This window comes from Emys orbicularis, chromosome 3 (genome assembly GCF_028017835.1).
Source record: "Emys orbicularis isolate rEmyOrb1 chromosome 3, rEmyOrb1.hap1, whole genome shotgun sequence".
NCBI lineage: Eukaryota > Metazoa > Chordata > Testudines > Emydidae > Emys > Emys orbicularis.
Genome location: NC_088685.1, coordinates 170,049,252 through 170,075,511, shown reverse-complemented (window position 1 = coordinate 170,075,511; position 26,260 = coordinate 170,049,252). Strand labels below are relative to the sequence as shown.

Genomic DNA, 26,260 nt, shown 5'->3' with positions numbered 1-26,260 from the left:
TTATTTATTACAGCTACCTTCACTTCCCCTCTCTAACCAGTTTGTTTTTTTTAACCAGCATATCTTTCTTCCTTAATTGTGGCTTTGGGGCATCTAGTGACGTATACTTAAATGATTTCCAATTATCATTCACATTTTTCTGATTCAATTCTTTCTCCTAATTGATTTGGCTCATAATCGTTTTCAGCTCTGAAACTGTCCCTATTAAAGCATCAAGTATATAGATGGCTGTTCTGGAATTTATTCCGCTTGCACATTATAAAATGTGATCAAGTCAAGATCAATTCTACTTAAGCTACCATTAACCTTTAGTTCTGTGATCAGTTCTTCTTAAGACAAGGTCTAATATAGAATTCCCCTGTGTTGGCTGCAGCACTTTTCGAGTTAGGAAATTGTCCTCTATAATGTTTAAAAATTCCAATTACGTTTAAGTACTGGCAGCATGAGACCTCCAGCATATGACACTCAAATTGAAGTTCCCCATGATTACACAGTTAGGGTTGCCAACCCTCTCGGTTTCACCAGGAGTCTCCTGGAATTGGGCTTTATCTCCTGGAGGCTACTGAAGCCAAACTGGGAGATTTTTAGGCCGCTAAAAGTCCGGCGGCACGCAGGGCTAAGGCAGGCTCCTGCCTGCCCTGGCTCCGCGCCGCTCCCGGAAGTGGCCGGCACATCCCTGCGGCCCCGGGGGGAAAGGGGGGAGGGGCAGGAGCGGGGGCTGAGCGTCTCCGCAAGCTGCCTCCGCCCTGAGCCCCAACTCCGCAGCTCCCATTGGTTGGGAACTGCGGCCAATGGGAGCTGTGAAGGTGGTGCCTGCAGGCAGGGGCAGCGTGCGGAGCCCCCTGCCCCCCCCCAGGGGCTTCAGGGACATGTCGGCCGCTTCAGGGAGCCTGCCTTAACCCGGCTGCGCTGTTGACCAAGAGCCACCTGAGGTAAGTGCCGCCTGGCTGGAGTCTGCATCCCGAACACCCCCCCCCCAGCCCTGAGCCTCCTCCCGGAATCAGCGCCCCAAACCCCTTCCTGCACTCTATTCTCCTGCCCCATCCCTGAGCCAGCACCCCAAACCCCCTCCCACACCCAAACCCCTTCCCCAGCCCTGAGCCCCCTCCCGAACCCAAACTCCCTTCCCAGGCCTGCATCCTGCACCCCCTCCTGCACTCCAACCCGCTGTCCCAGCTGGAGCCCCCTCCTGCACCCAAACTCTCTCCCAGAGCTGGCACCCCACACCTCTCCTGCACCCCTGCCCCAGGCTCAGCCCAGAGTCCCCTCCCACACTCCAAACCCCTTGGCCCTAGCCCAGAGGCCACACCCCGGCCCCAGCCTGGTGAAAGAGAGTGGGGGAGAGCAAGTGATGGAGGGGGAATAGAGGGGACGGGGTCTTGGGGAAGGGGCAGGGCAAGGGTGTTTAGGTTTGTGTGATTAGACAGTTGGCCACCCTACACACAGTTCTCCCCCCTCCCCCTGCACTTTATAGATAAGTGCATAAGCAGGCAGTCATCTTGTTCCTTAGTGTAATTTGGTGGTCTGTAGCAGACGCCAACTGGTACCTCATTTTGTGCTTTATCTGTTAAGACATTGCTTCATGATCATTCAAGATCATTTTCTTCCGAGTTACCGGTGACTTGGAAACAGGTAATGCCATTTTTTTGTAGAGCACTACTCCCCATCCCCCTTTTGCCCACTCAGTCCTTCCTAATAGCTTATAATCATTGATTTTAACATTACAGTTGTGCAGATCATCCCACCAGGTTTCAGTAATGCCAGCTAGACTCAATTTGTGCTCATAAATGAGCGATTCCAATTCCTCTTGTTTGTTACCCACACTCTTAGCGTTGGTGTATAGGCAATTCAGGAATTTCTTCTCTTCATAGTTTCTTGATTAAATTTGTTCTCAGCATCTCAATTTTGTGCTGAGTGCTCCTATATTCTTTCTTTTTGCCCTCCCTTTTGCTATTAGTTTAGCCCCGTGGTTCTTGCAACAAATTTTTTGGTGGCCTCAAAGTACGGCCTCCAACTCTTGCTGGTGGCTCTCTGACAATTTTTCCTAAAATACTTAATTAGCTTTAGGAAAGACAAATAAATATGCACATATGCATGTCCAAATCATTGTAATTAATTTATGTAGGGGTTTTTTGAAGACTCAATAATAAAAATAATATACAGTTAACTCTATTCTTTACTGGACCTAAACAGAATAGAAACACAAATAAGGTGCTTTGTACATTCTTGTCTTTTTTTTGTTCTTGATTCTTTTACTTTTTTGGTTGCCTTTTTTATTTTAGACTTGCTGGCTAGTAAGTCTGCTGCTGTGAAAAGTGATACTTGTATGTTAATATCACTTTTCACAGCCGCCCAACTAGCTACTAAGTCTACTGTGAAAAGTGATATTACAAGCATACAAATACCACTTTTCACAGCAGACTTACTCAGCCCCAGCATGCCAGGGAACAAATTAAGCCCTGGATGGGGAAGTGAATAGGGAGACAGGAGGGCCAGGGGTGATGGGGGGAATGGATAGGAGGCTGGGGGAGGCAGCGGGGACAAGGGGTGATGAGGGGGTGAGCACGAGGCCAGAGCCCACTGCTGCACAGCCAGGGGCCAGAGCCTGAAGCCCTGTGCCCAGGGGATGGGGCCTGGGGATGGAGCCTGGGGATGGAGATGGAGCCCGAAGCCTCGTGGCTGGAGACTGCTGCCTGCCATGCCAGGGCTGAGCCCGAACCCTCTGCCCCAGGAAGGTGGGGAACTCACTGGCTGCCTGCTCTTCCAGTGTTTGTGTTTCCAGAGGGGAGCAAGACCCAACCCCTGCTGGTGGCCCTGGGGGAGGGGCCACTGCTTCTCTCCCCCCTCCTCTGCCTCCCCCCCCCAAATCACTACCCAGGAGGTTGTGGCAGCATGAAAAGCCTCTAGTAGCCGCACGTGGCCATGGTGGCTGCATTTGAGATACACTGGTTTAGCCCCCTCAAGCCAGCCTGTCCTCACAGAGATTGGTCCCCTTTCTACTGAGGTGGAGGCTATCCAAACTATACAGACCCCTCTCCCCACAGAAGGTGAACCGATGTTCCATACAACCAAAGCCCTACACCACTCACCTAGCCACAATTCACTTCCAAACACACCTGGCAAAGATGCTGAATGTGATAATGATTGGCACCTGACCATTAGGAATTTCACTAGGAATTCAATTCACATTGACCACCAAACGGCAACAGCTTTTGATCCCCAGTGAGTTTGGCTGGATTTGATTTGAACTAGCAGTTTACACAAGAAAAATTTCAAATCCTGTTATTAATCCCTTGAGCCATCCAGTTCCAAATCCGAATGTCTATACTTTTTTTCTTTCTTGAATGCCTGATTCTATTCTCACTCACACCAATTTGATTCCATTGATTTCCTTAGAATTACTTCTGATTTACAGCAGTAGGAGAGTAGAATTGGGCCCATGATGCCTGAAATGCATGTTTTTGTTTGTAATCTGGTGGTGCTTATGTATAGCGTGGAACAAAATAGATCTGAAATTTTGATGGGCAGTCTTTTTTGAAATGCATAAATAAGAACAACTTTTAAGCAGTAAATTGAGCAAATGGGGCTTGCAAGTAACATGAGCAATGCAGCACTATTTTTTAAATAAGGATATACCTTTAATTAGTTGTGCTAGGTTTTCACATTCTGCTGCCTTTAGATAAGTGATTATATTGTAGCTGGGCTTCAATTTGAAAAATATTAAGCATCTTTTTTGGGAGCTTGAATCAGTTTGGTCTGGTAACTTGCCTTTGCATATGCTTCTTATTGCTACTGGCAATATGAGTAGGTCAGCTAACAGTATGTATTATCTGAACATATGCCCACAAAACGCCCGCTGAAATTAATGGAATGTGACTCTCTGTGAAGTTGACATTTTTGTTAATCAAAGTCGTTCATCTTCTGCTATCCCACACACAAACCTCCTTGTCCTTTTCAGTAGGCCACTTTCTTATAACTGTGGATATTTTTTGGTTGCTTGGAGGTTCCCCTCCTCAAAGTCCAGTTGGCAGATTTACTGCATGAGAGATTTTCTAGCCTGCAGGAGAGTGTTGGCCTAGTGGATCCTCTGAGCTTTAAGGTATGGAGATGCACCTAGAATCCCAAGGAAATTCCCCAACTGACCGTGAAAAAACCTTTCTGAGAAGAGTTACAATAGCAGGTTTGCAAACAGTTGCCTCTAAATAGTTTTGTTTGTTTAAGTAGGCAGAGGAAGGTGATAGGAGTTGTGTATTTGAACTATCCTCTCTTTTGGTCCTGTGAACAGATGTCATGGGAATAATGCTGGCCCAGCAAGGACCTTTTGTATCAGTAGGTAGGGCCAAAAACTCCCAGAAGATGTTTTCTTTTTCTTTTTTATTTCACAAAATGAAATGTTACGTTGTTGTTTTTTTCACCCAGCTCTAGAAGGCAATTCTGATTCTGGTTTTGCCAGGGTTTGTTGATCAGTCGCCTGCAGTTAACCTGGAATTTCTTGATGAGGCTGTTCAAGCTCCAGGATTTTCTGACCCAGGAACCTTTTATTTATGACTGCACTTAAAAGTTGGCATGGACAGCTTGAGTTTCTAAAGGGAGGAGTTTGATGGGTACAGTACAGGCTCTTCATTTTCCTTCAGTTTTTCCTGGCTAGCCTGCTGAGGATCCCTCCCCCACCCCCACCCCGTTGCAGGGTGTGGTGGACTTTCACTAAATGACAATCTTCCAAAATATTACTCTTTAGTAGTGAAACGCAGCTACTGTATTTGATATTCTACCACAAGTCCTAGATAAATGGCTGTCATTAGTATCCAGAAACTTCAGGCTTCCATTGGTAGATTGGTTGGTGCAATTCCAGTGGAGCAAGTTAGAGTTATTCTGGTATTTGTTATCAGAATCTAAATTATTCCAGTGACAGAGATGAAGACTTGCCATACTCTCGCCTACCATAAAATCATCATTATATACATTTTTATTTTTAAAGTGCCTTTAGATTAAACTGTACTGATTGAATTACAGCTTCTAAAATCTGTTTCAGCACATCCAGGACCAGAAATCATAACCCGATATATTTATGTCAGTATATACTAAAGGTTGTATCTGGATGCCTGAAAGGACTGAGCATTTCCCTTTTTTCTATTATTATTTCAAAACCTATCTAGGTCTGCAATGAGGAAAAGTTATTGCCCTCTCTTGGATGCTGTTGGCCTACCACAAACTCATTTCACATGGGTATCCCCTCAGACTGGAGGAGATTTGTCTACATTACAGAGATTCACCATTTCAATCAGTGCTAATTAGCACCTTCCTTTGCACTCTCAGCACGTAGGCCAATGATTGAATCAACATGGAAGATGAAAATATAAGAGACAAATGAATTTAAAAGGAAAGAAAGGAAATACTTTTTAAAAAACACACCACACTCAATCTGTGGAACTCACCGCCACAAGATATAATTGATTTCAAGAGCGTAGTAGAATTAAAAAGATTTAAATTGTATGGACAACAAGACTATCCATATTGGAGATGCTAATATTTAAAAAATAATTCTACCGAGGGATGTAAGCGTGCTGTTAAGAAGAAACTTCCCCTATAGGCAGGCTATTCCATGATTGCCCACTGCAGGGTTTCTTGTTTCTTTCTCAAACAGAATCCTGGACTAGCTGGACCAGTGTTTTGATCCAGCGTGCCACTTATGTTACTAATTTGATAGGTCTGTATTATGATCTAATCACTTTTTAAAAAATACTGAAATAGTAAAAGAGCGGAAGGATTGAATGTTAAAATCCTGTACAGTGCCACTGATGGCCAAACTACCTCCCCTCCATTTTCTTAATGATTTTTATTGCTTCTATGTAACATTACAGCCATTCTCTTCTTTCCTCCATTAAAAAAACCAAAACAAAACTATGTAGTTTAGGAGTTACCCAACAGATCGGCTTGGCTCCAAAGAGGTACCTAATGAGTTATGAAAAACTGCTAGTAAATCCAGTAATTACATCATTAGGGACAATTCTAAAGGCGTTGTACCTCTTGAGTAACTAATGCACATTTTGTAAGCTACTACCAAGAATTTGTGGTTGTTTTTCAAATACATCCAATGTAATCAAATTTTAAAAAAATCTTTCTTTTTAAAACATTCTTTAATATATTTATTTATACTTGACAAAAATTCCCAGCAAAATCTGACTTGCATTTATTTTTAAAAAACTAGAAATAACGCTTGCCAGCCCTCCAAAACTGATGTGTCTGGCAAAAAAGCCCACATCTTTGATGCACAGTGGAGGCAAATAAAATAGAAATATTCAAAGTACAATACTGTTCACAGTATCCCCTTCAGTACATAATATATTTTATTGTTCTCTAGGTGACTTAGCCAAAGAAATGAGATTCTCTGTTGCAGACAAATGCTGCAGGAGTGTAAGGAAAGCCGCCTGATTGCCACTGATCATGTTGTTTTCTTTTCTTCACAGGGGGATTGTTAAAAAGAAAAGAAATAATGAAGAATGTTTTAATCTAACTTGGTGAATGTATATGTTACGGGGATGCCCTCCCTATCCTTACGTCAAATATTTGTGCACACTTGGGGAGAATCCCTTTCACAGTATAAAAGCTCTGCTGTGGCATCTCCTGAGGACTGGAAGCCAGAAAGAGGAGGGAGGGGTCCTGATTGATTTGTACAGCTTCCTCTGTCCAATGTCCATTCTTCTCAATGCTTGTGTAACCCACACACCTCCTGGGTGTGGCGTTCTGTCCCATCTAGTGGCATCAAGACCACTTAGGCCTGGTCTACACTACGACTTTAATTCGGATTTAGCTGCTTTAATTCGAATTAACGCTTGACCCGTCCACACAACGAAGCCACTTAATTCGAATTAAAGAGCCCTTTAATTCGATTTCTGTACTCCTCCTCAACGAGAGGAGTAGCATCAAAATCGGTATTGTTCATCCGAATTAAGGTTAGTGTGGCCGCAATTCGATGTTATTGGCAATTAGATGTTATTGGCAATTAGATGTTATTGGCTACCCACAATGCAACGCTCTGGAAATCGATGCTACTACGGTAGCTTGGACGCACACCACCGAATTAATGGTGCCTAGTGTGGCCGAATACATTCGAATTTATAAAATCGGTTTCCTAAATTCGAATTATATAAATTCGGATTAATCCTGTAGTGTAGACATACCCTTAGAGAGAGAGAGAGAGATTAATGAGTCTGTTCTACAGCCTTAGCTAACAGCCAGTTGGCTTTTAGCTCATGCTGTAGAGCAGGGGTAGGCAACCTATGGCACGCGTGCCTAAGGCGGCACGCAAGCTGATTTTCAGTGGCACTCACGCTGCCCGGGTCCTGGCCACCGGTCCGGGGGGCTCTGCATTTTAATTTAATTTTAAATGAAGCTTCTTAAACATTTTAAAAACCGTATTTACTTTACATACAACAATAGTTTAGCTATATATTATAGACTTATAGAAAGAGACCTTCTAAAAACGTTAAAATGTATTACTGGCATGCGAAACCTTAAATTAGAGTGAATAAATGAAGACTCGGCACACCACTTCTGAAAGGTTGCAGACCCCTGCTGTAGAGGCTCATGCACTAAGCTCCAGAGATGTCCCCGGTTTGGTCCTGCCTGCTGACGACTGGGGTCTGTCAACATTACCCTTGTCTTGCTGCAATGCCAGTTTGTAAGCACCACAAGTCTTGAAATATTCATTTGGTTTAAATTGAAACATAAGGGCCTGTATTTTTGGCACTGGTGTTCCTGGATTCTGGCTGTAGTGTAGCTGACAGCCATTTATGGGTATGTCTACATAGCCCACGGAAGCGAACCTCTGAACCCAGGTCAATGGACTTGGGCGGGTGCTAGCGCTCTAAAGATAGTGGTGTAGACAGTGAATTGAAGTTGCAGCTTGGGTTGGAGCTTGGGCGCTCTGAAGCTTAGGGAGCATCAGCCCTGCTAACCAAATCTGTCCACCGGAGCAGTTCTCTATATGTGCAGCAGTTACATTGTCCTCTGCCGAAGAAGCAGAGATCAATAGAGTGCTTTGAATGCAATGTTTTCCTTACGAAGTTCTATCTGGGAGTTTGTAGCAAAAAGGGGAAGGACCCAACACTGATATGGCTCTGCAGGACTGATTCACGTACCTGCTATCTTTGAACGCCCCCATAAACTTCTCAGGATGATCTCTCCTCCAATATTCACCATGCCTGTCCCTGCTTAGCTTTTGAGATTTAAGAAGTTCACCACCCAAAATAACAAAAGTCTAATACAAATGGGGAACCTGATTATTTCCTTGTTATAATAGGGGCATCGGTTATGCATCAGACAGAGTGTGGTGGTCGAAGCATCCCAGTAGGTGAAGTCATGTTGCGAATACTAAACCAAAAATATTGTAAACAAACGTGACAATTAAACCAGTATGAAAGATAGTGCTGATATAGGCTGTGCTAAATTTGCAATGCAAAATTATACGGTCAGTTGGAGTTTCTCGAGATGAACGCAGCTGTAGCTAAGACAAACTCTGTATCATGGAATGAAGTTTTAAGCCTGCACCCTTTTTCCACGTTTTTAAGCTCATTTGGTTTTTCTCTTTTGTGGTATTGACTGATTGATATTGGCAGGTGCTATATTTTAACAAAGTTCAGATACTTTCTGATATCTAATATCTGCTTGCAGTTTTGTTACTTTTTAAAGAACAGGGCTCACTTATTGAAGCAATAGAAACAAATATACTCGTAATGGTTTCTGTGTTTACTGAATGGAGTTGTGGGAAATTATATCCTTGTAATTATGGTTTTGTTCAGACTTGTTGTCCACTCCCATTCCCCTTGGAATTAACTACAGGCTGGCAAACAGCGGTAGCCTTTATTAAACTTTAAAAACTATGCTCAAAAAATGTTAACCCAAAATGAGCAAAGAAGATTGAACCTCAGTTCTCAATTCCTGTTTTTGTTCTCTCCCCTTTCCCCATAACTCTGAACCAGGGCTTCATAACTATGAACTTCTTGGTTTCTACCATCTTGTGTAACAGTTTGTATCAATGTGCAACCATGTTTTTGTCTATTATATTTGCTTATTTCTGCAACATATAAAACATTGAAAGTTTATAAAATACATATTTTTATCTACTTTTCTGAGACAGTTTCTCTGAAGTGAATATTTGTTTAGGCAATTTAAAAAAATGTTTTATTCATCTAGGATTCTAAGTAAATATTTAATTTCAGTTAAAACAAAAAACACATAATCTTGGCTAGTGATATAATAATGTTTAATTAATATAATTTCATATGAAGGAGCCCTAAGGATTTCACAGCTTGTGGGCCATAGCCTGACTCACCTGCTGAACGGGCACAGAGCCAGACAGTGGCCTTGCAGCATGGATGAGCTGAGTACCTACGGAGCAGTAGTGGAGTCTCTCCTCTATTCCACCCCTTCCTAGAAAGTGAAGCCCATGACTTTTTCCTCCCAACACATACGATCTAGTGTGATGTCAGGGAATTGGTGATTTCCCAGGGACCCTGCATGTTGGAGTATGACCATCCCCTATCCTGGAATAGAACCAGAGTTGGTACCCAGCAACAGTCCCAACATTTGTCCAAAGAGCTCCCATGATTCCCACGGCAAAGGCGATGTCAGGGGCCCCTTATTATCTCTCAATCCCAACAGGCTTCTCCCAACCCTAGCAGCCTGTAGGTTTTACTCTGTTCCTGTCAGGGTTACATTTTTCTACTGTACCCTTAGGGATTGTACATCCATATTATTCTCCTTCAAGCAAATGTTTTCCACCCAAAAAGAAAATGCTGTGTTTATAACTTTTCTCTAATTTCAGATAGCCTTTTTTTTTTTCATGGTAGCTTTTATGATACCCACCCCCAACAATCAACCCCCTTTAAAAACAAAAACAACCACCAAAAAAACCATCACCAACCAAAGCTAAAACTGGAATTTTCGGCTTAAACTCAGCAATTCATATTCCTTTAAAGTAGATCAAAGAGCGGGCATGCCACACGTGTTTTTTAAAATTAACAAAGTGACTTTGGAATTGTACCCATCCAGAGCCTGTTAATTTCCCTTTTTTAAGAAAAGAATGATTGACTGAAAATTGTCCAAGCAGACATTTTGTTTTGTAAATATAAATAAATAATTTGCTCCAGGTTGAGCCCTTGCATGCCAAAGTCTCAGGCCACAGCATACGTTTATGACCAAGTTATAAATTCTGAAAATAAGGATTTATAAAGAAAATGGTGACCACCTAGTAGAAATAACGTAAGCAGCTATGACTTAACTCTTTGCGCAAGAGTACTATACAGTGACGGTACTTAAAAACTTGACAGATACTTTAGATAGCCGAGGGCATGATCTAAAGCACACCTTCTAATGACTTCAGTGGGCTTTGGAGCAGGGCCTAAATAAGGATTCTTCTTAGCATATGCCCAACATGCCTCAAGTGGCACGTGATCAGGATTCATCACCAAATTTGGTTGCTGGTTGGGTCATTAGCTTGCCCAGCCTGGGCTGGGTATTGACGGGGGGAGCGTGACATGAACGCTGGTCCATGCCCCCAAGCTAAGAATTGCAGTTAGCTAACTTCCATATCCGTAGCATGTCATACAGCAAATATGGGGAAGTACAAGGGAATACTCTAATAAATACTGAGTTAACAGTATGTATTTTAGATAAGGTTGGTAGGTTTTATATTTCTACTGCTTTTATTTATTTATTTATTTATTTATTTATTTGGATTTCTTTCTTTTTACCATAGGTAGGGTGACCAGATGTCCCATTTTTAAAGGGACAGTCCCATTTTTTGGGACTTTCTTATATAGGGGCCTATTACCCCCCACCCCATCTCATTTTTTCACAGTTGCTATCTGGTCACCCTAACCATAGGTATGTGTATATCGGAAACATTAGCAAATATTACAAAAGAAATAAATAACCAATCTCCATACCCAGCAGCCAGTCAGGTTTAATATATGCTATCCATTTAATACAATTCAGCACCGCGCAACACTGTGCCTTATACAAGTGCTGTAAAAAACATTCAGGTCAAGATTTTAAAAAGTGACTTGTGCTTGTGGCTGTCCCCATTTTTGGGTGTTCAGTGTGAGATAATATAAAGGAACTTGGTTATCAGAAAGGTGGGTGCTAAGAACTTTCCTAAAATCAAGCCTTTTAAAGGTGTTGCAAGTTGAACACATAGAACAGAGGTCCCCAAACTGTGGGGTGCGTTCCCCGGGAGGGGCGGAGGAATGTTCAGGGGGACGTGGCGGGGCCTGGGCCAGCCCCCACAGGGGGCAGGAAGGGTGCACCACCCAGCCCCACTCCGCTCCCAGCTCTGCTCTGGCCCAGCCTCAGCCCCCAACCATGGCCTGGCCACGACCCTGGCCCCAGCCCCAGCCCCTGGCTGCGGCTCCATTCCCGGCTCCAGCCCCACCCCTAGTTGTGGTTCCAGCCTCAGCCCTCCTACCCCGTCCAAGACTCCCCTCCCCCCTGGAGCCGCAACCCTGTTCCTGGCTCTGGCTCTGTGGGTCAGGGGGCACAGACGGGCAAGGAGGGGCGTGACACTGAAAAGTTTGGGGACCATTGATCTAGAATTTTGAGGCACCCAAAATCACTAGTTCTTCTTCGAGTGATTGTTCATGTCCATTCCAAGCAGGTGTGTGCGCGCCGCGTGCACGCCAGCCAGAAGATTTTACTATAGCAGCGTCCGTAGGGTTGGCTCCGGCGCCCCCTGGAGTGTCGCCCTCATGGCGCTGTATATAGGGGCCAGCCGACCCCCCACCCTCTCAGTTCCTTCTTACCGCCGGTGACGGCTAGCTGGAACTTTGCTTGCTCTTCAGCAATCGTGGCAGTGTTCCGTTGTTGTTGTAAATAGTTAGTTTAGTGTTAGTTAGATATTAGTTGGGGGGGGGAGGGGTTCCCCAACTTTTTGTCGCCCCGCTGGGGCATGCCCGGGTCCCCAGGGTTCAAACTCTGCCGGGACTGCGGGAAATTTATGTCGAAGAGTGACCCGCACTCTTCGTGCTTAAAGTGCCTCGGAGAGACCCACCAAAGGGATAGGTGCAGTATCTGCAGGGCTTTTCGCCCTAGGACTCTCAAGGATAGAGAGCAGAGACTTAAAGTCCTCCTAATGGAGGCGGCACTGCGGCCGCAATCAGATCCCAGGCCTTCTGAGCCGGCACCCAGCACTTCATCCTCGGTGCGCAGTGCCCCGGCACCGGAGATAAGTTGTGAGGCCAAGGCCCCGAAACCCCGGCACCGGAGAGAGTCGGCGCATAAGAAACCATCCTCTATAAGACGCCGCTCTCCATTGCCAGTGCCGGTTAAAAAGAACAGGCCGCTGAGGGAACAATCTCCCCACCAGGACTCTAAAGCTCCGGCGCTGTCCACGAGTGTTACAGAACAACTCGCGCCGCAGACCCATCCGGCCATCCCGTTGACTCCCGCCCCGGAGAGGGTACGGTCGAGTCCGGAAAGGCCTAGATCCCCGGACATGATGGAGGCGGTGCGCCTCCCATCTACGCCGGAGGCGTTCGAGGCCGCATCAGACCTCTTGAGCCTCCCGGTGCCGGCATCGCCGCACCGGTGCAGAGACCCTCCGGCTACCACTCGGCCCCATTACCACTCTAGGGGCAAACCGGCGATGCTCTCGCTGCGCTCTCCACGCCGCGTCACCGTAGCAGCACCGGTGCAAGCACCCCCTCCGGCGACAGTGGGTACCGCGCCTCCTATGTCCTCCTACTCAGAGACTTCTGACTCGGAGGCGGACTCGTACCGCTCTAACAGATCGAGGACCAGGCGATCGTCCTCGCGTACGAGTACCCAACCGTACCCACCGCAGTGGCAGCAGCAGCAGTGGCAACCGCCCCCCCCAGTGGCCGTTCTGGATGCCGTGGGCCTACCATCAGTCAGTGGGTCAGGCGTACGGACCCCGCTCACGAGCCGCATCTGTCTCTTCAACATCGGCAGGCCGCCGCTAATGCCACCACCACCAGCACCACCGTCTGACAGGAGTATGCCACAAAGGGACACGGCACCCCCTGGTCAAACAATGGCACCGACGGGGACCTTGCTCCCAACGGCGCAGGCACCATCCAGCACACCTCGTCGCTCGGTGGCGACCCCGGTACCGGCCGCGGTGCCGCATCTTGAGCCCGCACCAGCCGCGCAGCCTGAGTACCGGGTGCCGCAGGCCCTCGTAGAGGGAGAGGTGGTAGATGAAGGCCCTCTACAGGGGACATCTTCCTCTTCATCTCCGGATGAGGCAGTAGCGGGAACTTCAGCGGCACCAGCCTTAGAGGACAATAGGATCCTCCAACAGCTCCTTACTCGAGCGGCCCAAAGCCTCTCGATACAGACCGAGGAGATCGAGGTGGACACAGATCCCGTGATTGATATCCTGACCCCGTCAGGCCCATCTAGGGTAGCCCTACCGCTCATAAAAACCATTGCGGACACAACCCGCACCTTGTGGCAAACTCCAGCCTCATTGGCCCCTACGACCAAAAAGACTGAGAGGCGATATTTTGTTCCAACCAAGGGGTATGAACATCTTTATACACCCCTCCACCCCCCAGACTCCCTAGTGGTAGATGCGGCCAACCAGAGGGAACGCCAGGGTTTTCAGGGGGCTACACCTAAAAATAGAGAGGCTAAAAAGTTGGACCTCTTCGGGCGCAAGGTATATTCAACAGGGGGCCTGCAGTTGCGCATTGCCAATCAGCAAGCCATAGTGAGCCGGTATGGACACAACACGTGTTCGGCTTTGTCCAGGTTCACGGACCTCCTCCCACAGGACTCACGAACCGAGTTTTCGGCCCTTGTTGAAGAGGGGAGATTAATTACCCGGGCTTCCCTCCAGGCGGCCTTGGACGCAGCCGATTCAGCCTCGCGCACGTTGGCCACTGGTCTGGTCATGAGGCGCGGGGCCTGGCTTCAAGTTTCCGGCCTCCCTCACGAGGTCCAACAGACGATCCAGGACCTGCCCTTTGAAGGGCCCACACTCTTCTCGGAAAAGACTGATAAGAGGCTCCATAGCCTAAAGGATTCACGAACCACCCTCCGTTCTTTAGGCCTACACACCCCTGTTACTCAGCGTAGGCAATTCAGGCCGCCGCAGGCCCCTCGACCGTACCAGCCTCAAAATCGAGGGGATGCCTTGCATAGAAGACCAAGAACGGGCAGGAGGAGGCAACAACAGCAGCCCTTCGGACAGTCATCTGCCCAACCAAGGCCTACACAGGGGCCTAGACCACCATTTTGATGGCTTGGTCGAGGACGACCTCCCAGTCAGAACCCCGGATCCGTCCAACCTTACCTTTTCGTCATGTCTGTCCCCCTTCTATCGTGCGTGGGCCCGGATCACATCGGAAGCTTGGGTGCTTCGCACGGTAGAGGAGGGATATTCTATCCAGTTCTCCTCCCTTCTGCCCCACCAGCCCCCCTCTCCGTCCCTCTTCAGGGACCCCTCTCACGAGCAACTTCTACTTCAAGAAGTTCAGTCCCTCCTCGCATCAGGGGCAGTGGAGGAGGTTCCTCTGGAGCTACGGGGCAAGGGCTTCTATTCCCGATATTTCCTAATTCCGAAAGCGAAAGGGGGCCTCAGACCTATTCTGGACTTGCGGCGTCTCAACAAGTTTGTGAAGAAGCTCAAGTTCCGCATGGTCTCCCTGTCCTCCATCATTCCTTCCATGGATCCAAGAGACTGGTATGCCGCCCTCGACTTAAAGGACGCATACTTTCATATTGTGATAATCCCTCAGCACAGGCGTTACCTCAGGTTTCTCGTGGGCAACGCTCATCTTCAGTTTACGGTTCTGCCCTTTGGTCTGTCAGCAGCCCCAAGGGTCTTCACGAAGTGCATGGCAGTCGTGGCAGCCTTCCTGCGCAGGCAGGGGATCCAGGTATTTCCCTACCTGGACGATTGGCTCATCAAGGGCAGGACCAAGACACTGGTGGAGGCTCAGGTGGTCTTCATCAGGCAGACCTTCCGCTCACTCGGCCTCTTACTCAACGAGGCCAAGTCCACACTATCTCCAACTCAAAAAATCGAATTCATAGGAGCAGTTCTGGACTTGACACAGGCCAGAGCATGTCTCCCAGAGGCCAGATTCCGAACTATATCCAACATCATTCTCGGCCTCCAAAGTTACCCTACCACCACAGTAAGAAGCTGCCTCAAATTACTAGGGCACATGGCAGCATGTACCTACGTGGTGAGACACGCCAGACTCAGACTGCGCCCACTCCAGTCTTGGTTGGCAGGGGTTTATCGGCCAGTCAGGGACTCCCTAGAATCAGTGGTGACGTTACCTTGGCCGGTGTTGGACTCCCTTCAATGGTGGCTCGACCCGCGGATGGTCTGCGCGGGAGTTCCTTTCCTCGACCCCGAGCCCTCCCTATCCCTGGGAACGGACGCATCGGATCAGGGATGGAGTGCACATCTGGGCCACCTCAGAACCCAAGGTCTTTGGTCGCGGGAGGATCTTTCACTGCACATCAATGTCAGGGAATTACGAGCGGTACGCCTCGCATGCATAGCATTCAAGTCCCAGCTGGCAGGCAGGTGCGTTTCTGTCCTCACAGACAGTACTCCAACGATGTTTTATATCAACAAACAGGGTGGTGCTCGCTCCTCTCCCCTTTGCCAGGAGGCCCTCGCATTATGGGACTTTTGCGTACAGAACGTAATTCACCTAACAGCATCCTACCTCCCGGGCACGCACAACGGGCTCGCGGACGCCCTCAGCCACTCGTTCCAGGGTCACGAGTGGTCTATCCGCTCGGATATAGTTCTCTCAATTTTCCGACTCTGGGGTCATCCCCAGGTGGACTTGTTTGCCTCCAGCGAGAACAGGAAGTGTCGCCAATTCTGCTCCCTCATGGGACACAGTCCGGGGTCCCTAACAGACGCTTTTCTCCTCCCTTGGGCAGACGGGCTTTTTTACGCCTTTCCCCCGATTCCCATGATTCACAGAGTAATCCTCAAGACCTGCAGGGATCACGCTCGGCTCATCCTGATAGCGCCTGCGTGGCCGCGCCAGCACTGGTACACGTCTCTCCTGCACATGTCTACGAGGGTGCCACTCACGTTGCCCCTACTACCAGACTTGATCACGGAGGATCGCGGTCGCCTCCTTCACCCGAACCTGGAGTCACTCCACCGTACAGCTTGGATGCTCCATGGCTAAACCCCGCGGAGTTGCAATGCTCTCATCAGGTCAGACAGGTCCTGTTGGGCAGCAGGAAGCCCTCGACAAGGACCACGTACTTGGCCAAGTGGAAGCGCTTCTCCCTCTGGGCCACACAACGGGGTCAGGCCCCCTTGCTCGCCCCAGTCCCTCTCATATTGGATTATTTGCTACATCTGAGACATCTGGGACTAACTCTCTCGTCGGTTCGAGTACACCTTGCTGCAAACTCGGCGTTCCACCCTGGAGAGGGGGGGGACCTCAGTGTTTGCGAACCCACTCGTTGGACGGTTCCTTAAGGGCCTTGACAGATTGTTCCCGCATATTCGTCAACCTGTCCCTGCTTGGGACCTCAATTTGGTCCTGTCCGCCCTTACAGGGCCCCCCTTCGAACCGCTGGCTTCGTGCTCGCTGTTCTATCTTTCATATAAGGTAGCGTTTTTGGTGGCTATCACATCAGCCCGCAGAGTGTCAGAACTCGGAGCTTTAACATCTGAACCTCCATACACCGTCTTCCACAAGGACAAGGTCCAACTCAGGCCGCACCCAGCGTTCCTGCCTAAGGTGGTTTCCCAGTTTCACGTGGGTCAAGACATTTTTCTCCCGGTATTTTATCCAAAACCACACTCCTCTGCGAAGGAGCGTAGACTGCACTCCCTGGACGTTCGCAGGGCTCTTGCGTTCTATATCGAAAGGACAAGATCCTTCAGGAAGTCAACCCAACTTTTCGTCGCCGTGGCCGATAAGATCAAAGGGCTCCCGGTCACGTCACAGCGAATCTCGGCTTGGATCAGAACCTGCATCCGGGAGTGCTACAGTCGGGCCAATATATCACGGCCCACTCCACGAGAGCGCAGGCCTCTTCAGCTGCGTTCCTGGCCCAGGTCCCGATGCAGGAAATTTGTAGAGCGGCCACCTGGTCCTCAATCCACACCTCTACGTCGCACTATGCCATCACGCACCAGGCCAGGGAGGATGCTGCGTTGGCCGTGCAGTCCTCCAGTCTGCAGTGACCTCCGACCCCACCTCCTAGACTTGGGCTTGTGAGTCACCTGCTTGGAATGGATATGAACAATCACTCGAAGAAGAAAAAACGGTTACTCACCTTCTCGTAACTGTTGTTCTTCAAGATGTGTTGTTCATGTCCATTCCAATACCCACCCTCCTACCCCTCTGTCGGAGTATCGGCAAGAAGGAACTGAGAGGGTGGGGGGGTCGGCTGGCCCCTATATACAGCGCCATGAGGGCGCCACTCCAGGGGGCGCCGGAGCCGACCCTACGGACGCTGCTATAGTAAAATCTTCTGGCTGGCGTGCACGCGGCGCGCACACACCTGCTTGGAATGGACATGAACAACACATCTCGAAGAACAACAGTTACGAGAAGGTGAGTAACCGTTTTTTACTTTTCAAAATCTTGTCATGACTTCTGATGCAGTAACTGTGGTATCGTCATATATTTTCTGCTGTTCATGTATTCTGCAGTGTGTCTTATCTATAGTTTTTTCAGGAACTGTGGTTGAAATCCTGGCCCCTCTGACGTCAGTGGCAAAACTCCCATGGACTTCAAGTCATTTAGTGTGCAGATGTGAAATTATAAGCATAGTGTCTCCCTACCTCCATTTAAGGTGATGGCAAAGGCAAGTCTGGCAGTCTTTCTGCCTGGCTCTGGTGCCATTTCTTTGCAATTTCAGATTATCTATGTTTTGCACAGTATGCTGAATTCCAGGCCACAGAATCCCAGAGTTGTGAAATTTGAGATTGGAGGCAGAAAGGCCAAGAAGAGAGGCTGTGTGCTATTCTCACTGGTTTCATGCTTTCCTTTCTCACAATCAAATTGTTCAGAGCACATTGAAATTAATGTGAGTCTTTCAGTTTTCTTGCATGCCAAATCAAAACTTATAAAATGAAACTGGTTGTAAGTTACCAGAGCACAAGAAAATGCGTGAAAATATTTTAGCTTTTATTTTATTTATTTTTTTAAATCTAGTAACCCAAAATTATCTGCAAAGGTTTTTTTCACCCACTTTGCCCAAAATTCAACTTTGGGCTTTAAGTAAACTTGAAAAAATTCAGCTCGAAGGGGAATTTCTCTAATTTGAAGGAAATGAAAATGGGCTTTACACTGAAAATGCCTTCTTGATCAAATTATAGTATTGCTACTATTGCTGTAATCCTGAGAATGCAGGTCTCACCAGAACTTTGGTGCTGTCTAGTGGCAAGATCCCAAATCTCATTTGTGCTGATTTAGGAGTTCACTCTAGAAGAATATGAAAGGTTTTATTAGATTAAAATGGAATTCTGAATTCTCTCTTTTGTACAGTTGGGAACAATGGTCCTGATAGGGATCACATTGGTGATTTTAAAGTGCTATAATTAAGATTGTATGTGTAGCATCTGCAACATACACAGTACAATTTAAGTACACAACCTTTGCGTAAAAATGTTCTGTCTTCAGCAATTGTTCTGTAGAAAATATCCAAGTATATAAACTTTGGGTCTCGTTTTGTTGTTTCACTTATTGACAGGTATCAGTATTACCTACAAGTGAAAAAAGATGTTCTTGATGGTCGATTGCGTTCTTCGTTGGATCAGGGGATCCGGCTGGCTGGCTTAGCTGTGCAAGGTAAAGTTAAATTACCTGCTAGTTCTCTTCCAACATTGCCCTCTACAAGTGTTCGTTTGACACTAATTAGGCCCACCCCAATTCATGTTAAGGATCATTAGTCTTTCCATTGATTTCAATAGGAGTAGGATTGGGTTTTTGATGAATTACTTGTACTGTCAGGTGTAGAATCATGGACTGGATCATAGATACCATATAAGCATTGTTCAGCTCCAACATTGGATTTTCTGGATTAACAACAAACAAATCTAGATTCTTCTTCTAATAATAGTGGACTACTTTGTAAAATGATGGGAGCTGACTGTTTGTTTTTCAAATTTTATTTTCAGTGTAATTCTATTTTCAACCTGAGCTTAATTTTGCCTTTAATTAAAAATTCACTTTGCTGTAGCGGGCACTTCCTATCAGTAGTACTATAGAGTACATAATAGTGGTTATTACAGCTGTTTATTATTGTGATTTTACTCTTAGCCTAGTAAGGAGAGAGATAAAAAGTATACTTATAATATAGAAAAATAAACGTGTATTAGGTTATAATATCTCTCAGGCTGTCTAGTTCTAATAGACTTTAATAGGCAGAATTTCAAAACTTGATGCAACAGATGTGCCTGCTGAAAAGAATCCAAATGTAAATGTTCAAATCAGGTAATTGTACATACAAATAGTAGCTAATATTATTAAAATAATAGCACAGTTACTGGCTCCTCAAAAATTAAAGATTTTTGTGATACAACGGGTCCCTAGGCGTTTTTGAAACCTATTTGAACATGTGACCATCCTGTCTCTTCTTATTTGTAGAGCATTCTGTTGCTGAAATGAAATTTTCTAGAGCTTAATTTGTGACCTTCTGGAACTTGAATTTCTGCATGGTCTAGTAGTTAGAACAAGGACCTAGCAGTAGAGAACTTGTGTGCTACCTCTGACAGCCACTGACTTGCTCAAAGGCCTTTGCAAGTCTCTTGTGGACTGATTTTCAGATCTGCTGAGCATCTTCCATCCCTACTGACATCAGTGAGAGCTGTGGATGCTCACCACCTTGAAAGCCAAGTCATTAACTTACTCTTTGCCTCAATTTAGGAATACTAATATTCACCTACTTATAGCACTTTGAGCGCCCTTCAGTAAATTAATCTGATCTTTGCCAGTGCTGGTAGAAATACCTTTGTAATGTCCTATAGGGTGTTCAAAAACAAAAGGAAAAAACAAATCCTAATGTGTTCTGCTGACCATTGCCCTGAAATCTTTTAGTATAATTGAATCTTTAGTATAATTGAAAAGAGATGTCCACCTTGAACTTTGCAGTACCGTTTAATGAGGTTTTCCTAAAGTACAAGTCCAAGAATTGGTGATGGACAGACACCAAATCGGATTACACTGTCTCAATTTGGGATCTTTCCAGTGGCTTTGTGCAGGCCTCACTTACCATATAATTGTCCATTCTCCTGTCTCTGTAAGTGGTTTGAGTAATAATCACTTCTTTTGTTGTGAATTTTCTGCATAATCTGTTATCATGATAGATAGCTGCATCTGACACTTACTCCAATTTTTGTTGCTTACTCATGACATTGTGTTGCTGTCTTTTATCTTTTGCACATGATCCTGTAAAGAGACTTGGAATATACTCAATTATTTTGAATTGCGTACTTTGTGTTTTATGTCCATTTTGATTCCCTGTTTATTTTAAAACATAACTCTGAGGTGAAACAAAACGAAACGGCATTTTTGGCATCCTATGCTACGTGAAATTGTCTAGAAGCTTAGCAAGAATGTTTGGCTACTGTGATTTATGGTGGGGATTTCCAACTTCTAAAATACTAGTATATTGTAGATGGCGTTTGTTCTGGTTCAGTTAAATAAAATAACTTTCCAGCAAGTTCATTCTTTAGTTATAAGCTGTTGTGTATTTAACAAATAGATACATCTAGATGTGGCTTTTTTGGGGTGGGGGTGGTTTTTGTTTGGGTTTTTTGTGTGTGCATGTTTCAGAAGAAGCATTTTAATTTTTAGGAAGCACTTTCAAAACTGCAGTATTTTAAGAACATTTAAACCATAATAATCCTTTGGGTGTTGCATGTGGGTGACTAAGAGCAGTGCTGTGAGTGCCAAGATTGTATCCACTCCTTAATGGATAGAGAGAGAGGGGGGCAAATGAGAGGGAATTGCCAGGATGAGGGAATAAAGTATTAAACTAGCACCCCTGGCAGGAACTTTTGGCTAGCCTGGTATATATCAGTCTGGGACGAGAAGGAAAATCCAAGTTTACTTAAACCTCTGCTGTTCATTGACATTGTTAATTTTCAAGGGATTTCAGCCTCCTGGGATGTTAATCCAGCACCTTTCATACAGGTCTTTTGTGGTGTTTTAGCAAAGGCTGAGTGAAATGTTCAGGGCCACTCTGTACTGTGTGTTAGGGGAGGATGGGAGCTAATGAGAAGCAAAATGCCTACCAGAGGCCACCCTATCTCTTTTTGGGGTGGCAGCAGCCAATGAAGCGTTAGTACGGAGTACCAATCCCTGCGCTCCAGGGAGTGGGGTACTGCAAAAAAGTAGAGGCTCCTTGTGTAATTGTGCCCAGGTCAATCTTTAACTGGTCTTTAGTGACACCATTATCTCAGGCATGGACATAATTTTTTAAACTGGTGTTCAAGGCCTCAATCCTACAAACACTCGGTTTCTGTGGGAGAACTCACACACTTAAAGTTAAGCATGTGAGTCAAAGGTTCACAGGATTGAGGCTTTAGTATCCATGGAAAGTGCTATGTAATATGAGTAAATGTGGTGTTGTTTTTTCCAGCGGATTTTGGTGACTATAATCAGTTTGAATCTCATGATTTCCTCCGAGAATATGTTCTGTTTCCTATGGTGAGTTACTTTTTCCCCCTCTTTATTTCATGGTCTCCTATGAGTAATTCCTCCATCCTTCAGAGATGGTGTTGTTGATAGCTCAATGAAAAGTGTTAGTGCTAAATTTTTAAATGACTAAAGTAAGCTTTGCCTCCAAAGAGATTGTGTTTCATATGGTTTTAGCTAAACAACTACATGAAGCATGGATTTAACCCTTCATGAGCTCTATTCATGCTTATTTCTCCCCTAGGAACAGATTTCAGTAGAAGAAATATATTTACTTGAACAAAGTATAAAGTTATACAGCATTTAACATATTCCTGATGGGAGTCTGTGGGCGGTATTGCAATAAAAACAGTAAATAATAATGGGATGTGAGGACTGGCTCATATAACAAATGCAATCTTATAGAGCAAATCATACAGTCCTTACTAAAGAAAAATTCCCATCAAAATGGATCAGCCTTTTGCCTGAATAATAGGTGAATCAGGACTTCAGGGTTTGGCCCACAGTGAGTGTGCAGTAAAAGTTATTCAAATCTAAATCTGAAACTATCAAATCTTTCAGATATTTAATGAACTATTTTATGTTTATTGATAAATTCTGCAGAGGAATGTAAAATTGCTGCCATAAGAGAGAATGATGTAAAAGATACCAGGTACTTTGATACCATAGCAATGAGCAATTGATGGGAGAATGGATAACTTTAAGAAGTTGTTGAGGCTAAGCTAGGCTTTAGCTAAGACCAGCAACCTCACAACCACAGAACTTCAGCTCAACCTTCATAAAATTTTGATGATCAGGCTCTGATCTTGAAATTCTTTCTGAGTTGAAATTAAATTTGTAGGGATTGTAAAGCTATAGGCGTTTTCATCAGACAGCATGAGTGGTTGAGAAATGACAATTGAATGTCATTCATGTGTGCTGGGAATTCAGACGTATCTGAGAGAAAACTGCAAGTGGAAGGGGAAAATAACGAGCCTACGTAAGTGTAAGAAGCCATATGTTGCATATGTCGTGGCAGATGGTATTTAACTTCCACTGAGAAACGCATGTAGAGTGACTAGCAGAGTTCTTGTTTTCATGAGGCCTTTTTTCCCATTTACTACTAGCTATTTTGGTGTTACTCCATGAGGGGGATTGTTTATCATATTGGGGGTAACAGCTTGGGGCAAGATTATGGCTGCACTGTGGACAGAGAGATTTGCAGTGAATCTACCACTGTGTGCCCACATTTCAAAGGACTGCGCTTTTGAGCTTTTCAGTACACTGCAATTAGTTTTCTGTCAGTAGAAAAAATAAAGATGGGTCTCAAAGTTTGGATATGGAGCTAAACTTCTCCCTAGTTTGAGGGAGTTTGAATCCAGTGTTCTGGATTGGGGCCTATCAGTTGATACCTTCTTTTTCCGTTCCTGCCCTCTTTTGTTGTTTAGACTATGTTGTCTGACTTCTGCTTTGTACCTGTCATCACGCTGTCTCTTACCTCCCTCTTATGCTGCTACTACTACTATTATTCTATTACTTATTAGTTGTATTACCGTAGTGCCTAGGAGCCTCCTCATGGGCCAGGGCCCCATTGTTCTAAGTACCGCACAAGCACAGACATCCTCCAAAGCTGAAGAGGTGTATTGTTTCTGCCACTTCCAGCCAAAGCAGCTAGCCCTTGAGGCATGTTGTCCTCCAGCATTGAGTCACTGATTCTACTTCGTCCTTTCCCCTGGGCAGGGTTAGGTAACATAATGGTAAAAATCCCTACACTAGGGCTGTAACCACTGCTAACTGTTTTGACTGCCCCAGTGCTAGAGCAGCGGTCAGGAGATTTATGCAGCCCTTGGGAGTAGATAAGGTCTCAAAGTGGAACACTGATTTGCTGAAAAATACATTATTGCAGTGTGCTGGTGAATGGGGGAGGGGCAGCTGCATTTGGACTGTGTTTGATCTTGTGAGGCTACATTATGTGTCAAATGGCATTTCTTCAGTGAAAAGAACAAAGTTATGTACACAGAACACCCCACAGGTGTGTGGCTATGTACAGGCACGTACCATGCCATTTTTCATTAGCATGCTACCACTTTCACATTTTTCTGTGGCAGAAACAAATATTGCAAGGAGGCCTCCTTTGAGCAAGAAACAGGCAGTTTAGCCACATACAATACAGACAGCCTTGAGGCGTATTTTTTTTATATGAATATAATCATTTTGAGGTTTTGCTAGGTAACTTTTTCATTTTCCTTTTTTTTTGCTTTCATTTTATGACCAGACTTCCTTTATTATCTTGCCCCAATTGATTTCAGAATTATTCCTACCATACACACACTATCACATTTACAAAATGTACAACAATTTCCTCATCAACTGTGTGTTGAAAACACAAGGCAACCTTTACTGTGCACTTAAAGGAACAGCAAAGCTTTTGATCCTCCTTTTTTGAAACAGTTACTAAAAGAAAAGTGTTAGGTCTTTCTGTTCTGTATTTGGGAAGATATTTCTAGCCCCCTTTTTGTTTTGAATTAACAATCTTCTTAAAATTTCCAATCCCCCCAAGTTTTCCCTGAAGCTCTGGTATCTTGCCCTCAGAAATTTTTTGGTAATAACAAACGAATCCAGATTTCCTTTGCAATCAGTATTAGGTATCATCACTGTCCTGCAAGCTTAAAGACACGTGGCAACCTTAAAACATACACCATCACAATGTAACTGTTCTGTGTTTTGCTTTGTTTCTTTCCTGATTAGTATCCCTCAATAAACAGAGTGTTCTTGTTTGTATTCTTACAGGACTGGACTCAAGATGAAGCAGTCCTGGAAGATCTGACTCAAAAGGTAGCTCAGGAACATAAAACTCACATGTGAGTCCCAAAATGTTAAGATACACTCTGTTCTGTTTTCACTTGCAGTAGGAAACTGATACATATGGCTATTCTTCTGCTACTTTAAGTTGGGTTTTTATTTAGTTTGTACAGAAGTTAATCAGCTTCTCACAAAATTTTACAAATATAAAATAGCCCTGGTTGCCAACCTGTTTTAGACGTTGGAGTAGAAAGTGCCTCTCTGTCACATTGGTTGCTCCTCTCTAGATTTGGACTGTGCTTTCTACCTCCTACTAATGACAATATAGAGAATGAACTAAAATGTCTATCCCATCTTGATAATACAAGTAATGATCTGTTTTAATTATATTGTACATTTTCTTCAGAATCTCAGTAGTATCTAAAGTGAGTCAATCTAGATTATGCTGAATCTGCCATTTTTTGGCTAGAACCTTTAATATTACTTGTTGTACTGAACAATTTCTTGCTGTCTTATGTTGTTTTAATTGTAGTGGCATACCAGCAGCAGAAGCTGAACTTATGTACATCAGTGAAGTGGAACGCCTTGAAGGGTTTGGACAGGAAAGCTTCCCTGTGAAGGTATGGGGCTCTAGTTACTATTATTTACATAGCCTTCTTACAACCCCCATCCAAAAAAAAAAAAAAAGACAATTGAGGGGTATATGGTGATGTGTGTATAACTCATGTTATTGTAAACAATATGTGTATATCCAAATGAAGAATTACCAGATTGGAATGGTAGTGTCTTAGATCCATTTTGCACAGGGATAAATGACTACATCAGGTGCATGGCAATGGAGAATCAGGACCCTGATTTTATCCTGGCACTGCTGTTGATTTGCTGAGTTACTGTTGGCAAAAGTCACTTAACCATCTATCTCAATTTCCCCATTTGTGAAATGAGTAGAACAACACTTGTTCACTTCACAGGAGAGTTGTGAGACTTTATTAGCTAAGGTAGGATGTTTAGATGGTGGTTTGTGTAACTGTACTAGGTTCTGTCAGCTGAACAGAAGCAAGGTAATGTTAGGCTAACAACTGGTTGTTGTTTTTTTCAGGGTTTTTATGCTGTATTGTTGTCCTTTTTATTCTGTATTGACTTGAATTTTTAATCAGTTTTCCTTGTCTTAATGCCCCATGCTGCCATCTGCAACCTGGTTAAGTTTGAACAGCACATGTCACTATGATCCACTGGGCGACTGAAACATTGAACACTTTTAGCCCGTTCTGCAATTGCAAACTCTCCTTCTGTGGTTATTTGTTATAAATACTGGACTGCTCAACAATTCTCCTTGTCCCCAACCCCAGGCACTTCCTAGTAAAAGTGTTTTTCTGCCTCTCCTTCTACTGAGATAAAAAATAAGAGAACCCTGAAGTTAGCCTGAAGGGACAAAAAAACCAAACAGATTGGCTGATTGTACTTTGGATCTTGTGATGGTCTCCATTGAAGTTAATGGCTTTTTCACTGGAAGGCAGAAATTATGTGGTCTTCTGATGTCAAATCTTTATGCATCTAAAAGAAATAAAAGGTTTGTTCTGGGATTAATTCCCATTAAAACTCTATACTGTGGCAACTTGTTTCCTTAACAGAATTTCTCATTCTGCCTGATTGTTGTTGGTGGTTGCTGGGTGAAGCACCAGTTGTGTGCTCACGGAGTGCAAGATGCAGAAAACCCCCCACCACCCAGGAGAGCTGGCAGGATAGATGTATGGACAAACACAATGTATTGAGAGACCCTCTTTTGGAGATGGGCATTCGAGAGCTGATTCCTT

General features: G+C 45.0%; 1 protein-coding gene across 1 annotated transcript in view; it reads left to right on the top strand.

Annotated features, from left to right (window-relative positions):
- Window positions 1-26,260, top strand: part of PTPN14 (protein tyrosine phosphatase non-receptor type 14) — a 100,891-nt gene that overhangs the window by 35,672 nt on the left and 38,959 nt on the right. The window contains exons 3-6 of the mRNA XM_065401516.1: window positions 18,718-18,815; window positions 21,610-21,677; window positions 24,435-24,505; window positions 24,979-25,066. Of these exons, the coding sequence (XP_065257588.1) occupies window positions 18,718-18,815; window positions 21,610-21,677; window positions 24,435-24,505; window positions 24,979-25,066 (325 nt within the window). The remainder of the gene's footprint in view (window positions 1-18,717; window positions 18,816-21,609; window positions 21,678-24,434; window positions 24,506-24,978; window positions 25,067-26,260) is intronic.